Raw genomic sequence first — 17013 nt, 5'->3', positions numbered from 1 at the left:
TGTGTTTGCCCACAGTTATTACGTGTTATTATTGGCACAGATTGTCAGTCAGGTTGTTACAGCAATTTGTTTCTACAAATTAGTGATGTTACAATATACAGTGGCTTTTTAAGCACAGACATACTGTATGCCTTTTTTCCTGTGTTACTTGGAATTAGCATTTACAGGCTAATTTCTAATGAACAGATTCAGAAGTCTATGCTTTAATATAAGATTCTTCATCTGTTTCTCTTAAGATACAGAAATAAAACTGAATTAAAAGATGAATTAGAGGAATCTTTGGAAGTGTTTCTAGATGTAGAGGCCTGCAAACTTGGACATAAACTGAATAAGCTCCCACAACAACACATTTCTGCTGCAGAATAATACATAATTTGCTGAACAGGTAAGACAAAAAAGGGTAAAAGAAAAAAGTCTGGTACACTGCCCCTGAACACTGGCACAGTGACAGGACTCTCCTGTATTTCATTGCTCTTAAGCAGTCCCTGGACTGGAGCAGCCAAGTCCTCACTGCTTTGCAGCACTTCACAGAATGGTTGAGGTTGGAGGGGACCTCTGGAGGTCATTTGGTCAAATCCCCTACTCAAAGCCACCCAGAGCCAGCTGCCCAGGACCATGCCCAGACAGCTCTTGAGCATCTCCAAGGATAGAGACTCCACAACCTCCTCGGGCAACATGTGCCAGTGCTTGGTCACCCTCACAGTAAAAAAGTGGTTTTCCTTATGTTTAGAGGGAACCTCCTGTGTTTCAGTTTATTCCCATTGCCTCTAGTCCTGCCACTGAGCACCTCTGAAAAGAGCTTGGCTCTGTCCTCTTTACACCCTACCCTCAGGTATTTATGTACATAAATGAGATATCCTCCCGTCCCCCTGAGACTTCTTTTTTGCCGGCTGATCAGTCCCAACTCTCTCAGCCTTTCCTCATAGGAGAGATGCTTCAATCCCTTAAATGTCTTCTTGTCCCTTCACTGCACTTTCGAGCATGTCCATGTCTCTCTTGGACTGGGGAGCCCAGAGCTGGACACAGCACTCCAGCTGTGGCCTCAGCAGCGCCAAGTAGAGGAATCCAGAAAACAACTCACCTTTTTGGCTGACAACTGCATGGCCATGATGGTGGAGAAACACCCCACCCGGAGCCAAATGATTCTCTGCAGCTTGGATGGTATCATACTTCATCTTTGAGGAGCAAGGGGCCCACATGTTACACTGAGAAGTATTTCCTGTGGTGCTCTGAGGGAGGTCACCTCACCAGAGAACACATACCTATCTGCTACTACCTCCAAAAAATACTCCTGTAGTCATAAGAAGGGTTTAACCAAGATAAGAGAGGTGTTGTAAGAAAGAAAAATGGAGAAGAGATTAATAACTTTTTAATGCTGTTTGGTTAGCAGGCGGTGCCCATGTTTCACTGCAACGTCAGACTGGAGACAGAGGAATGTGATTCATTGCAGCACGAAAACTTGGCCAAACCAGGAGGTCAAGTCTATCAAAGATAATTCCTGCTTTCGCAACAGCTGAAGTTTGCCATAGAAACCGTGGTGTGTTTGTTGGCTGTGGAGTAAGCAGAACAAGTGGCGAATGGCGGCTCTTCAGGGCAGTAGCAGATCAAGCCCACCAGAGCGCGTTTGGCATTCGCTGTTGTTCCCCTCAGCACATTCCCAGCTGGTGTCAGGACCTGGGATTTGACCCCATATCTATCCTACCTTTATATTCAACTCTCTCTCCCAGCCACCTAAACCACTCAGCTATCCCTGGACACTCTCACACCTGCAGTGGGCCCAGCAGAAGACTGAGAGTCTTTTGCCCTCAATCTTTTCATGATCTGCACTATTAGACTGAGAAGAATACTGTTTTTTTGTTCTCTCTCTGAAAAGCAATAATCTCTTTCTTTGCCAGAAGATTACAAAGCACTATCTGGATTAGCCAATCTATCCGTGCTTAAGAGCTCTGCGTGCTTCTCTAGTTTGAGATTTGTATTAAAATACAAATGCTGAAGTGACTGATTGCTCTGAAGGATAAACTTGCTAAACTAAATTGTGAGTTGAAATATGAGCGTCTGACTCTGGGACTGATGAATAGTCATTTTGAAGAGAAATATTACAGGAAGTGCTTTATATATATTATCATTTTGACAATAAGGGAAGGCTATTATAGTTTAAAGACAAAAAAAAAAAATAGTCACCCAATCAATCCTGGTAACAAACCAAAACACCTATTCTTCATTTCTGCACTTTCCTTTCTGCCAATGCCTTTGGTTCCTTAAACATTAGCATTCTTTCTGCACATGCCGTCTCATGTGGTATCTTATTTTTCAGGCTGAAATTTATTTGGTGTGTCTAGATTTATCATACAACACATCCATCCTATTCATGCTATATGAACATGCTTTGCTGTTGAACATGAGCTATTACTTGCTTATCTCAGAGCTGTGTGAATTGTAGCAATTTCATCTCATTGCCTTTCAGAAAAGATTAACCTTTTTTTCCTTTTTTTTTTCTTTTTCCCTGACACAAGTCCCTCTCCCATATCAGACCCTATAGCTGACAAAAAACTAAGTGTGTGAAGCAAGCCTCTAGTTCACAGCTGAAGTCATGCCTTGCTCTAGGTATTGGGCTTTAAGGAAAATCTGGACTAGAAAAAGCTCGGTAAACAACAATAGTGTAGAAGTCTATAAAAATCTCACCTGTAAATAACCATTGAAAGCCTTGAACTGGCTTGAGACAACTGAGGAAAACTGATAGTCTTAACAAATGTTTGGTTGTCACAGAGACCCCCTGGGAGCCACACCTTTCAGAAAAAAGGGCTTGCATATGAGCCAACTGGTATCTTCACCAGCCTTTCCCAGTGTAACCAGCACTGCATGTTAACATCAAGTACACTGTTACTTCTTACTAGGAGCAGTAAGGCACCCAAATGCTCACAAATTTGAGTGAGGAAAATCTATACATTTTCTGTATTTATACTGAACATGTTCTTGAATTGAAAGATTAATGAGTGCCTCAATAAATGGAAGATTGAAGAAAACCCCATAAACACACCATGAAATTCAAGAATGAATGCAAGACATCGGTTATTTGCACTTAAGTACACACAGAGCTCTTGTTAAATCTAAAAGCATGTTTTCACCTGTTAGTAGGTGTATAGGAATTAAATTCATCAATTTTCTGCTAATTACAGTACAGTGCTGACGAGACAGTGAGACTAAGCTGAATGCCACTGGGACCAACTCTCACGCCTAACTGCAAGACTCATGAGGAATCATAGTGCCCATGCAGCCTTGGTTTAGAGACAGGCTATGTCTAAGCGTTGTGCCACATCTAAATTAGTATGCACCTCACCCAGAGCTCACCCCTTTGTCCCCAGAGAACATGGTAGCCAAAAGTATTGGAGAGACAACTATTTGTTTAATAATTCAACAGCTATAAAGAAACTGAAGAAATGCCTGAATTCCACCTCTACCACCAGCCTGATTCTTGGAGATACACTCATAAATGCCATCACTGATTTTACAGTCACTGTCTCAACCTAAACCTCTCTCTCACTCTTAAATCACCAAGCATGGCCACTACAGAGCAGATCTGCTGGGCACTGCTTGTCAGGATTTTAAACTCTTTGGAGCAATGGCCACACACATCAGATGACTACTAGTCCACAGGGCTGTGGGTGCTGTAGGAGGACCTGAGGGAAGGGACAGCTTCTAGCTCCATAGAAAACAGGAAAATGGCCAAGGTGGGTGAAGGGCTGCACAAGTGTATTTCACAATACAGGGGCACAGGTATCACTGGCCAAGTCAAAAGGGTTTTGCTGTCACCAGAGAGCTCCCTCAAGCAAGCCTCTATGCACTTGTCCCCTTGCACTTAACCACAGCCTGTCTAGCTTCATTCCTGAAGAAAACCACTGTTAAATTATTTCACTTGACCTGAAGCTAAACTTTCTCTGTAAAAAAAAGACAACCATCCCACTGAAAAACAATAAACCATCCACCTCAAGGGTTTTAGGTTAAATGTCTGCAACATCTATTATGTTTACCAGTACTACTTAGGGCATGATACTTCTACAAAAATAGTCTTATGTCAATCTATTTTAGAGTTGTCTTCTCTTTCAGTGAAATGAAAAGGAGAAAGGGACTTCTGCTAATACACTGCCTTTCAGAATGCGATATCCAAGGAGGGCTTTTTGCTTTGGTTTTTTTTTTTTTTTTTTTTTTTTTTTTTTTTTTTTTAAGGAAATGAAATCAGTAAGCCTATGTTAATGTATTATACCCAGTGAATGATTACAGATAGAAGCTGCATACAGTTCAGAATTTCAATCTTCTGAGGCTTTTGCTCTCCAAAATTAGCTTCCAATTTATTTTGTCAGGTCACCCTTTCTTTACATCTATTGTTCATTAGACTCAGAGAAACTGCTGTCTGAAAAAGAAAAGGCCTTTTCAGTTCTATACCTAGCTTCAGAAGCCCTACATTATAAAAAAAAAGTGAAGGTTTGTTTTGAAACTAAAGCCGCAGCCCTCCAACTGCAGCAGCTATAAGACAGCAATGTTATTTATTTGGGTTTTATACACATTTGCACAGAACCAAGCTATACTAAGGAAATTCAGGAAGACCTGAACTTACTAATCTTTAAACCTTCCTCATGCTGTACAAGCTTCTGCACTGTAAGTCACTGCCCCTGTTCCCCATGCCATTAGGAAATATCAGAATTAATCATGAGCCATGTTTCAAACTTCAGCTTATGAAGTCCATTCCTAATGTTCTTCCTCATACATGTATAGGCTCATGAGCATTTTTTTTTTGTCCCTTTTGTCAAAGACACCACAGTAGCTTTGCCCTTCAGTAGCGGGCAGAAACTTCTCAGGAGAGATTCAGTCTCGTTTCTATATTTCTACCTCCATTAAAAGGTCTCCCTCACACCAAAGATCTGAACTTCAATCTCAAATTTAAATTTAAGACCCTGGATTTCAAATTGCGCTGGAGATGTGAAACCAAGTGCTAAAGCTGCTCCTGCAATATTTAAGCACCTTTTGAAGGCAGTGATTAACTTTGAAAAAGGCTGCATTTCAGAGACAGGTAGTAAAAAGTTTGCAGGATGGCAGTGAGAAAAATCAAGAGTTTTGAGAAGGCTGCATGCCAGGTCTGATCTCTTCCCTCTCCTTCCCGTCAACGCGCTCTTGCAGCGACATGACTCTTTTCAGGCTTTTATCCCTCCTCTGTCAAGATGTTAGTTTTGGAGATGGGTGTTTGTTAGCAAAGGTTTTTCAAAACCTGGAGAGCTGCACAAAGAAGAGGTGAAGGCAGGACACTCCTGACACATCAGGTCTATTTGTCCTCCCCAGAACACGCTGTTCCCAACAGCACTCCTGTAACCACACGGGGGGGGGGGGGCGCTCATTATAACATCCTTGCTCATTATAACATCCTTCTAGCTGCACTTTCTACCTGTGGTTTTTAGTGATTTTCTTCAAGAACACCACTGAACGTTTGCATGATATTTTCTAGTCATTTCCCTAAAACACTGTAACAAAACCAAAGTGGATAAGCATGATTTTCCTTGTGTTTTCTCTGCCTATACACTGCAATAGTGAAAGACCAACCTTCCCAAAACATGAAAGCCAACAGATATAGAACAGTTTGGGTTGGAAGGGAGCTTAAGGATAATAATTCCAACCCTCCTGCCATGGGCAGGGACTCCTTTCACTAGATCAGATTGTCATCCAACCTGGCCTTGCACATTTCCAGGGATGAAGCAGTTACAACTGTTCTGTGCCAATGCCTCACCAACATCATAGTAAAGAATTCTTTTCTTAACATCTAATCTAAATTTACGCTCTCTCAGTTTAAAACCATTTCCCCTTGTTCTGCCACTACATGTCATTGCAAAAAGTCTCTCTCCAGAATTCTTGTAGGCTCCCTTTAGTTTCTGGAAGATCATGATAAGCCCTGAGCCTTCTCTTCTCCAGGCTGAATGAGCCCAACTCTCTGAGCCTGTCTTCATAGGAGAGGTGCTCCAGCCCTCCGATCATCTTCATGGCCCTCCACCAGATTTGGCCCAACAGGTCCACATCCCTCTTGTGTTGAGTGCCTCAGATCTAGGCACAGTATTGCACATGGGGTCTCATGAGAGCAGAGTAAAGGGGCAGGATCACCTCCTCTGATCTGCTGGCCACGCTTCTTTTGATGCAGCCCAGAATACGGTTGGCTTTCTGGGCTGCAAAAAAGTCCAGCTACTCCCTGCTAGAATAGCTGTGCCATATCTCTGGGAAAAGGCATATGGTCAGGCAGCTGCCCGCTGGACTGTGCTTGTAGGGATTGGTGCATGGACGGGAGGTTGCCAGGAGGGACAGGAACCAGCTGACCCTGGGGAGGTGCTTAGGCGGCAGATATAAGGAATTCTAACTGCGCAATAAATCGTTGCTGACCCGCATTCCGTGAATGCTCTATGTCTCAGCCCTAGTTCGGAGGGAACTAGTGCTTCCGTCCCTCACCACACGAGTAGTGAGAAACTACAAGTGCTGTCTTAAGTAACCACAGGAATGTACACAGGTGGCCCTAGGTTTCAGCACAAACAAGTTGATGCAACTCCAGTGTTTTTATTTCCCAGATAATTAATAAAGGAAATACAACAGACAGAAGGCTTTTGATCCCCATTCCACCTGACCTATTTAGGATATTACCAAGGAGCAGAATTTGATTGTCATCATGGGTGTTTCTTAGAATTATACAGATGAGTTCAAAGGCACAAACAGAAAGCAGCTTTTCACTCCATAATACCAGGAAGACCGTGTGATAGAGAGAGTAAGCAAAAGCTGTTAAGCTATGTCACAATAATGTGTTTGATTTATTAAAAATAAGAACAATCATTTTTATTCGTATTTATTCTAACATTTTTACTTAAAAACTTGGCAGGGCAATTTAAAAGGCAGATTTGATTCTGAAGTAAATAAGATATGATTTTTTTTGAAAATTCTTTTTTTATTTAAGCAGCAGCATCCCTCCCCCCTGTTACCAGACTTCTTTATTTCTCTCTCTCCTTCTCAAACATGCACACTTTTCTCTTTACCCTGGCTAATACAGTAAATGCAGCAGCAGCAGCTCTGGGAAATGAACTAGCTTCGCCTGTGGTTCATACATCATTACAGCTGTTAACCAAGTTCCACTATAAAAATCTTTATTACATGGCAGAACACAGAGGCATGCAGGAACACAGCTTTATTTCCAGATACCAGGTTGAGTTTGTAGGGCAGGAAATTAAACGGCTTTGTCATACTCTCAGGTTGAGACTAAGTCTGCTAGTACACACTGCAACAACACACAGAAGTTAGTCTCCTACTTCCCATTGCTCTGCATATCAACCAGTACACAGGACTAAGCTATCTTCTACTTTGGCCAGTGGTTACAATCCCTTGTGTGATAATGGTACCTCATGTTCTACAGCAGCCCAGGGCTCCAACATTTTGCCTGCTACAAGGAAGGCAACACATTGCTACTTACACACTGGAGCTCCTGGTGCTCAGGCCACTGAATTGTGGAATTTTGTCTGTTAGCAACAGCAAATGTTGTCGTGCACACCTGCCGTGAAGAAAGTTTTCAAACCTGAACAAAAATGTACAGGTGGTATCACCAGTGCTTGGTCACTTGCCAAGAAAAGGTCAACCCAAAGGCTCACCAGAGTGCAGATGAAAGTTAACTTCATCTGGAACATGTAACACATGCCAATATTCATAACTACAGCTGTTGAGAAATTTTCTGAACTCTTTCTTCCCTCCCATACATTATTTATCTCAGCAGTTTAAATGCAAAAATCTGGCACTTTGAATCATGCAAAATGTTTGTGTTATTCCCTGAAGGCCTTTGCGTACGTGGAGTAATGAGGAGATTATTCTGTGACTGATAAGCTGAACCACTGTTACTGCATGAGATGTTATCTTGCTACAGCACTTATCTGACTTTTGGAAAGCGCGACCACCTTTGGACTCCTCTGTCTTATTTGCAACTGGAGAGCCACCATGACGAAAAATAAATGAATGAATTAAATACAAATTTTTCTAGTCATGGAAATGTACCAGTGGGACTGAGGAATCATTTACTGACATGCCTCACATTTCACTCATACCCATATCAGACATCTGCCAGACAGCACAGCAAATGAAAGCATAGGTCTTTTCATGCCATGCTTAAGCAGCATGGTAATATTGCCCTGAAGACCTTCCAAATTGGTATGGCGTGCTCTTGAAAAGAAGCTACAACTGTCGATTTCTTATGCTGCAAACACTGACAGTCAAGGTTTCTGTATCAACAGGTATCACAATGGAATTTCGAAAGTAAAGTTTCCAATTACATAGGAAAAAAGTGAGAGAAAAAACCTTCCCAAAAGATTTCAAAGTTGCAATTTCTGAAGTAAATCTGAAGCCTGCAGTTGAAATAGACACCCTAGTATATTATTTTCTATGAAAAAACTATTGCTGCCAAAGGCAATCTTCAAAATACACCTCCTGCTGGCCTGATGTATTTTGTTTTCCTTAATACTACCATAACCTTTTCAAGGGCGGACACACAGGACCTGACCTTCCATATAGTGGCTTAGAGAGTAAGCCTTTCGTTTCTGTAGAAGCCCCAGATGGCTGATCTTCTCTGGTATAAAGCTTCCTATGGCAGCAAAATAGGAAACTTTGGCCTTGACATGAGCCTAAACACAAGCCGCAGCACAGTGGCGGGCTCCAAGGTGCTCTTGCATGGACCACTGTTGGAGGCAGATACACAAACAAATAAAAATAGCTGCCAAAGGATCCAATTACTTGTTCCCTGTCAAATGGCAGGAGCCAGCCTTTAATAGGAGAAGGCTTATGCTCCCGCCCAAGTAGAGAGGTGACTCTCAGCTCTTGAGTTGTCATCTGTTCTTTAAAACAAAAATGCCAATGGGAAAAAGTAGTGCTGTCAAGCAGCTTTAGATCCCTAGGAATGGATTAATTTGTGTCTTTAGGGAGGAGAAGCTTACCAAGTGTTACTGCAGCATTAATACCTTTCCTCTTTTTAAATAAAAACAGAGTAGCAACAACTTTGAGACAAGCATTTTCCAGAAATACATGTAGTCTAGCTACAGCAGTTTTTGCTAGTAAGTAGGTACAAAAATAAACCATCCATAAAGCTAAATAAAATCAACTAATTTTAGTACTCACAAGCTGAGCAAAGGGGACAAAATCTACAAGTAATTTATTTTTCACAATTTTTAATTATTAGTAAGCAGTGGTGAGGGAAAAAAAGGATTGTAGAGTGCCATTACTGTCTTAACAGATTCCCTTCAAAAGAGCCTTGTAATTATGACACATTAATTGTATTCAATGAATTGTGATTTTCACTTGAACAAGTTGGTGGGTTTTCCCCCCATCTAGCTTATTTTCCTGAAATTCCCTCTCCACCTACCCCACAGATTTCATCTATTTGAGGGCTCTTACAAGAAAAAAAAAAAAAAGGCGAAACACACAAAGATCTAGAACATCTGTCCCCTGATGTCCTCCCAGTAAAATACTCTTAGACCTAAAAAGACAGCAAGAGCAGAAGGAAGGACAGGCAAAAGGAAGACGGAGAGAAGAACTCTGAGGGAGAAACGAGAAAAGGGGAAAAAAAGGTACTATTTTATCAATCTGTGGCAAAAGAGGGAGCAAACGCTGACTCTGGCCCAAGGCTTCCTGAGGGCACAAGAGCTGACTTCGCTAAGCGACTGCTCTCAGATGTACGTGGCTGAAAGCCCATAGGATAGCCATGCCTGGAGGAACCCTGTCAAAAAGGCGAGCACATGGGCAGTAGCAAGTTCAGCAGCCAAACTTCCATCTCAAGGGGAAGAAGTTTACCAAGCCCCTCAGCGAGGCTCTTGGTCATTTCTGGGCTGCTGCAGCCTTTGCTGTGCACAGCACACAGCCGCTGTCGTAGCAAAGCCAAACCATGCAGTTGATGCAGACATGCTTTAGGTGCTGCCAGCAGTAATGGAGCTTGCTACGTGTGTTGTGGAGCCACCCATAAAAGCACAGTAGATCGCTCATGCGGAGGTTCCCATTGTCACAACCAGACTGTCACCAAGCAGAGTTAAGCTAGTTTCCACTAGCTCAGTTCTTTAATGCTGCGATCCAATCGCATGGGTGGCTGCGACGTAGGCATATGCAGAGAAGAGGAGATGGAGCTAATGTTATTTTAAAACTAAGGGAGTTGATGTGCAGAAAGTTGCGAATAAAATCTATTTTAGTCCCGGGCTATTTCAAGTTCCTTGAAGGACACTGAACTAACAGATAAAAATTTAAATATAAAACTTTTATTTTAACAGCAGCCTGGTATCTATAGAACATGTACTGCATTTGCTTCATGAACTCAGATCTCTATAGCAAAACCAGGCTGAAAAGCAGCAAGATGTATGATAGTCCCATCAATGGCAGGAAAAAACACTTCCTTTTTCTGAGGTAGCTGAGTGCTGCCTCCCTTACTTTGAAGTAACTATTCTGGGCAAAAATAGGAGCAACAAGTTCCTTCATTTATTTACACAAATTATGATTAAATCTGTATTTTATAACCAGTAAGAAAAGGGAGAAACATGTCTGATTCATACTGCAGATGCACATGGGCAAGGGTATGCCATTCTACCAGCTTCTTTTTTACCTAATGTGGCTATACTTGACAATGACCAGATAACATTTCAGGTCAGATTCACTTCACCTACAATAACTGAGAAATTTTCACAGATAATAAAATGTGGAGGCAATGTAATAGCTAACATGTCATCACAGACTTGAAGTTTCAAGTGCCCTTCATGGCAATAAAGACCCCTGCAAGGCATAGTAGTTTTTAAATCTGTCTTGCCAGACACTATCCCTAGAGCTCTAAGCCCTGTGGCTAGAGGAGGGGAAACAAAAACAACCACCATCAAAAAAAAACCCAAAAACCACAACCAACCAAAACAAAAAAACCAACAAATCCAAAAAAAACACCCCAGTCCTTCATAATCCCAAGCATCCAAACATACAGGAATTCCACATGGACTTTCTTTTGTCCATTTGTTCATTTCCATCTCATTTCTATTCCAAATCCCAACTAATTTACTTCTTATTAACAGGCAAAATAGTTATTTGCTCACCTTCTACCTCCCCTCTTTCCAAATTTAACTGATGTTTTTGCCTTCATGGGGAGTGAAATGCAAGGAGTGGAGAAAAGCATGCACCTGACACCTATTGCTACCGCTCCTGTCCCCCACAACAGACCTTTTGCCCCAAGCCACCAGAATCCGAATGCACAATTGCTACAATCAGTGACCCTTTCAGTGGAAGGAGAGAACTAACTTTTAAAGGAGCAGTTAGTGGGGCTCTAATCTGCCTGACCCTGGGACAGGAGCACATCCTGAGGAACAACCATGATAAGCCTCTTCCATTCACCCCACGCAGATATAGCAGGCTACTGCATCACACTTATAAACACAGCAAGGCAAAGCCTTGCTACAAACCAGTAACTGTGCTATACTCAGGGGAAATGCATTGTAATTAATAGTCATGTTTTAGATTATTTTTGTAGTACAGGCTCCACTACCTCCATGCAGTTCCTTCTGCAAGGGCTACTTTTGTACGGAATCAGGTGCCAGAATGCTGACTTGTAAAGGCAAGGACCTTTCTGTCAACACAAACCTGGTATGTTTGTTTTGTCTTTGGTCAAAAACCACTACTCTCCACACACCACAGTACTGTATTAGTCCTGTCTTACGACTTTCACCTTGTCCTTTTTATTTTGCACGCATCCAACGACAACAACCACCAAGACCTACCCAACTCATCATGTAACAACAGGAATATTTTGCATTTTGCATTTCAATAGTACTTCCATGAGAGAGACCTGGAGGGATCTTGACACTGCCACGTCAAAATACTCCAATATGCCAAAGCATTTGTCTTGCCTCCTCAGGCCTCCCTTTCAGCTTTCATAAAGAGCACAGAAATAAACACAAAAGACCCATGTAATTATTAAAAGGGAAAAAAAAAATAAAGAAAAAGTGAAAAAAGAAAGAAAGAGAGAGAGAGCCGAGCTAGAGCTTGCCTTCTGGTATATGAACCTGGAAGGATCACATTTTCAAAACTTCTGTATCTAGAAAGACAGTAAACCCCCTTTCAGCTAAATTAAGAAAGCAGAGCTTAGCTTCTTAGGGAATAGCACTGCTCCAGAAATTGGGCCTTTATCACTTAATATAACAAGACTAGTGAAGTGATGAAATTATAAGAGCAGTTGAATGTTTCCTCATAGTCTTCATTCCTTCCAACACTCAGGAAATAAGAGTTATCAACAGTTAAGGAAGAATGGCTGCATGTTCAGAACTCACTAATGTGTGTTCGTCACCTTCAAAATACCAAGCTATAAATTATAAGAGTACATGACACACTTGAGGTGTTTAATATATATCCTTCTTTATCCTTCTTTTATTTAATAGCCAGAAGAAATTGAAGCAAATATACCCTCCAATCAATTACATGGGAACTGGAGTCTGTGTTTCACAGTGAAAGTCATTAGACCTTAAAATGTTGACCTTAAAACTCAGAGCAAGTTTACGGGCCAGGTTTTTATTCACTCCCTGCACAGAACAAAACTGCCATTAGGAAAAACAATAGACAATACCTCTTCATGCATAGAATGAAAAATTGACACTGAAATTTCAAAAAGGAGCCATGGCATTCAGAACACAAATCAGATCCTATCGTGGTTTCAATCAGACCACAGGTACGTGACTCTCAGCTCTCAGAAGGCACATGCTCAGGCTCTCTTCACAATGAAGTTGCAATAATAACATGTACCTGGTGTCAATAAAACCAGAATTTGGAAATGCAGTGGGACTGGCAGGACTACCGCTACCTCATGCAATGATAACTAGCACAAGAGGCAAGATGAGGCAACGGTACTTCCTTTGCAAACATTTAATGCACTCCAGATGGACTTCAAGAAAACTGTGAAGAACATGGGGTGCTTTGAGAGTCTGACTATTCTGTTGGTCAAAAGCTCATTCAAGAAACAAAATTAATATGAAGAGGACTGTAGTGATAATAGTGAAATAACTCTGAATGATCTTTGACTGAATTCCTCACAGTGCTTATAATCTCACCACACACTAAATAATAAAATATAGAGCAAGGGAATTCCATCAGATTATTTAAAGAAATAAGAAGCAAGAACAGTGCACACAATTCATATTGGGCTCTTGCCATCTCCGAGTTAAATCTGGACTTGGAGAAGCGCACCTACGTGTAAAGCACATAATCCGTCAGAAGTAGGACACATAATAATACATCCATGAAATAAGAGACCAATCCATCACACTCTTCAATACAATAGACCTGCTTTTTCACCTTTCACACATTTCTTAAGTAGGTCTGCCTGTGAATGAATGAGGATTAATGGGGTTAATGACAGTTGACACCTACCTGGTAGCTAGTCTGGAGATCTGATACGATTAAGAAGGACACTGTATTGTAAGACTGGAAATGATCAGACAGACTGTGGCTGCAAACGCTTTGCAAAACTGGATTGACTGCATTTAAGATTCCTCTCTTGAAAATAAAATAAATTTGACTTCACACAGCTGCTCTATTTTTATATCATCAGAACAAGTGTTTCAGAACTGCCATTGTGAAACTCAGTTCCGTGCTGTATTTATCTGCTATATGACAAATCAGAACTGGAACGTAAGCCAAACAGTCTGCCTTAAATGACCTGAAAAACAAAATTCTTTCGTAGTAGCTTCCTTCCAAGAACAGAAATTAAACAAAAAAAAATCTAAAATTGCAATTGAGCAGTAAAGCAAGTTCAGTGGCACTGAAGTCTTTCATAAACACGCATTCCCCATACCAGCCCAGTAGCTTTCAATGCTTCATGCACACACTTTCAAAGTTATAGGCACCAGCAGTACTGCAACCATGACATAAAGTCTTGTGCCTCTTCTCATAACTGCTATTTGGTCTTTGTCCACTACAGCCTTCTTTGCATTTAACTATCCACTGTCTGTGACACCATCTGGAGCAGCAGCTCTGCCGTCCACCTTTCTGCTCCACAGAAGCGAAGCTGTGCTGCTCTGCAGCTCTTCTTCATTGCTTCATCCTTCTTCCTCTTCGGCAAAATGTCAGCATTAACCTCTGTGCGGGTTCAGCAGTCCTGGGAGAGGCCTGGGTAAGGAAGGGTGCTCATTTGGAGGAAAGTCCCATGCTGGAGGAGTGCAAGAGTAAAGGAAGATGCCCAAGCGTGACTTTACACTGAAGCTTCTAACATAAGGGAAAGCCAGGTTGGGAGAAGATCTAAATCAATATGAGACATCTTTCTTTTTTACCTGATCATGGCCCACTCTGACTCCAGCAACTACTTACCCAATGAGCTTAAGACTATTCCAATGCTTGCCAGGATCAAGATACTTGCTTTTAGTACTAGCACTGTGAAGGATGCAAGTAGCACTAGCCTGTAGTGGCTTTGCAGCTTTATACTATTCATTGTGAAGCACAAAACAACAAGTACACTTGTGATCTTTAAGTCTTCCAGTTTCAGGCAGGGAATGAGATAACAATTTCATCTCCATCAAAAGCAGAGAATAAATTTTAACTGCACTCTACTGAGTCACTACACGCCAAGATCTGATTTTGGAAACACAAGTGCATTTATAACCTTGCTTACAACCTTGGTGGGCCTACTCGTGAATAAAACTTCACATGTGCTAAACACCAGTGGCGGTCTTTTAAATAATTAACTTAGCAAGATCTCAGAACTAGTTCAAAATAGTATAAGCTCTGCAACCAGATTCAGATTTTCTTTTTTTCAGACTGAAAAAAATCACCAAAGCAAGCTTATCTGAAACCTTACATCACAAGCAATACAAGTAATATTAGCTGTTAAGCGTAAGTGAAGTCTCCAGGTGCACTGAGGGCAGCACATTTCTCCCTCTTAGACCTCTAGTCACATTATTAAAAGCCTATCATATTTTTCCTTCTTCATTTCTTCCAATTTCAGAATCCCCCATGACATATAAGGAGATTATAGGCTTGACAGTCACTTTTTCTACCTAAAATTATTTTTTCATTTAAGACATCCTGAATTGGATTATTAGTCCAATCAAACCTGGTACCTTGATTCTGGCAGAAACCAATATGCTCCCTGCAGTAATGAAGCACACACAATGCCAGGCTAATAGAACTACTCAAATATGCAGCACACAACACGGAAGAAAAATTATTTCACGGCCTCTGTGGCTATTGGGCCACACCTTGATACATCAGTCCCAGTTAGCTTTTACTTTTTAAACTCCTTTTATTGATCATAAAATAATGCCACACTTTCTCAATACATGTATTGACCTTACCGTCATGTTTTTCAATTACAGTGACGATGTGGCCAGTCCTCCTACATTCAAGGTGTAAAAAAGATTGCACATGGAAGTCCAGAAATGTGACAACGGCTGAACACTCTCTGTTGGCTAGGCTTTTTGGCATTCAATGGCTTTTGATTATATAGAGGAGCCAAAGAAGAACAAGGGGTGTTTTTTGTGTACACTGGGAACGTAAGGACCTAAACTCCCAAAGCAAACACGAAGTTCTGAAGGAAAGCCTTGAGGGCTTTCAAGAAATTAATCCCCACTCAGCTGACTAGTCATCCCCACCAGGAGCCCAGCACCGCTCCCCATGGGATCTCATGACACAGATGAAAGAGCAACTACACTGCAAAAAAACTTCGCAATGCTGGTAAAAGCATACGGGGGAGATTGAAGGAACCACAGTATATCTGAAAACAATATTCTAAACACACGCATGCTTTGTGTAGTTAATCAGTAACACATGAATTCCCGAAAGAAGGGGCTGTTTTGCCTGGCCATCACTCAGTTTAGCAGAAAGATTTCGAGTGATTCTCCCGGGAGGATCTTTCAGAGCACCTGATAACAATGCAACGCAGCTTAAAAAATGAAAGAATGAGAAAAGCACCCTCTGACTCCAAACCCCAGCCATTTCGACCGACAGAACAACTCGCTTCGAACCAAACCGCTATCAGACACACACAGCCTGAAACCGGGCACCAGCCCCGCAAGATTTCCCCAGCAGTCACCGGTCCCCGCCCCGGGGGGCACCCGGACACGAGCCTCCCACCCGTCCCAAAGGACATTCGTTGCCGCCGCCGCCGCTGGGCATAGGCACCGTCGTTCGGGGTGGGGAGAAAAGGGAGGCGCCAGCACTGAGCAAAGGAAGAAAGTTGAGTTTGGGCCGAGGGGGGCGCCGGACTCCTGCCTACCGAGGAGAAGTTTGCCTCCCCTCCTAGTCCCCCCCCCAAAACCCGCAGCTCCCGGCCCGCTCTTACCGCCTGCGGTGGGGTCCCGATCAGCATCTCCAGGTAGTAGCCGCGGCCAGAGTCCCCCTGAAGATTCTCCACCATAGCTAAAAGGTTAAGGGTGCCCCCAGGATCCGAAGCCAAGGCCAGGCCGTCCGCGCCACCACGGAGATCCGGCTGCCGGCTGCTGCTTGCCGGGCGCAACACCACCGGGGCGGGCAGCGACCCGCTGGGGGCGGCCGGACGGGACACGCGGAGCGGGAGGGAGAAAAAAGCGCGGCAGAGCCCCGCTGTGCCGGCTAGGAGAAGGAGGAGGCCGGGAGCCGCCAGCGGCGTCCCCATCCCGGCAGCAGCGCAGGGGCCGGGGGAGCTTCCCAACTGCAGCGGCTCCGCTGGAGGCAGCGGCCGCCTGGCTGCCAGACTGGAGCAGCCGGGGCGGCGGGGGGAGAGGGCGGAGGAGAAAGAAGGAGGGAGCGGCTTACCCACGCCCCTGCTTCATCTCCCCCTCCTCCGGAACCGAGCTCCTCCTCGCGTTTCTCCCATACGGCCCTGGGCAGTGGGAGCCGCCGGGACTCCGGCCGCTCCGACTGCCCGGCGGCCCTGCGGGAAAGTTGCTCCTGACCGGTACCTATGGGAGAAGCTTCACGGTTCGGTTTAGCCTAGCCCGTAGGCGCGCTAACGGAGCGTGGCGGCGCGATGGGGAG

The 17013-nt window shown here is 43.1% G+C and overlaps 1 protein-coding gene across 1 annotated transcript in view; it reads right to left on the bottom strand.

Moving 5' to 3' along the window:
- The window catches only part of BACE2 (beta-secretase 2), a gene marked incomplete at both ends in the record, with an annotated part of 44942 nt that extends 28134 nt beyond the window's left edge, over window positions 1-16808 (bottom strand). Inside the window, 4 exon segments of the mRNA XM_080613109.1 lie at window positions 16340-16665; window positions 16668-16701; window positions 16707-16787; window positions 16791-16808. Of these exon segments, the coding sequence (XP_080469235.1) occupies window positions 16340-16665; window positions 16668-16701; window positions 16707-16787; window positions 16791-16808 (459 nt within the window).
- Window positions 16809-17013: the final 205 nt, after the last annotated feature.

The sequence above is a fragment of the Psittacula echo genome (assembly GCF_963264785.1).
Source record: "Psittacula echo genome assembly, chromosome: 3".
Taxonomy (NCBI): Eukaryota; Metazoa; Chordata; class Aves; order Psittaciformes; family Psittacidae; genus Psittacula; species Psittacula echo.
The sequence above is the reverse complement of the archived record's forward strand: the minus strand, read 5'-3'. Positions and strand labels throughout refer to the sequence as shown.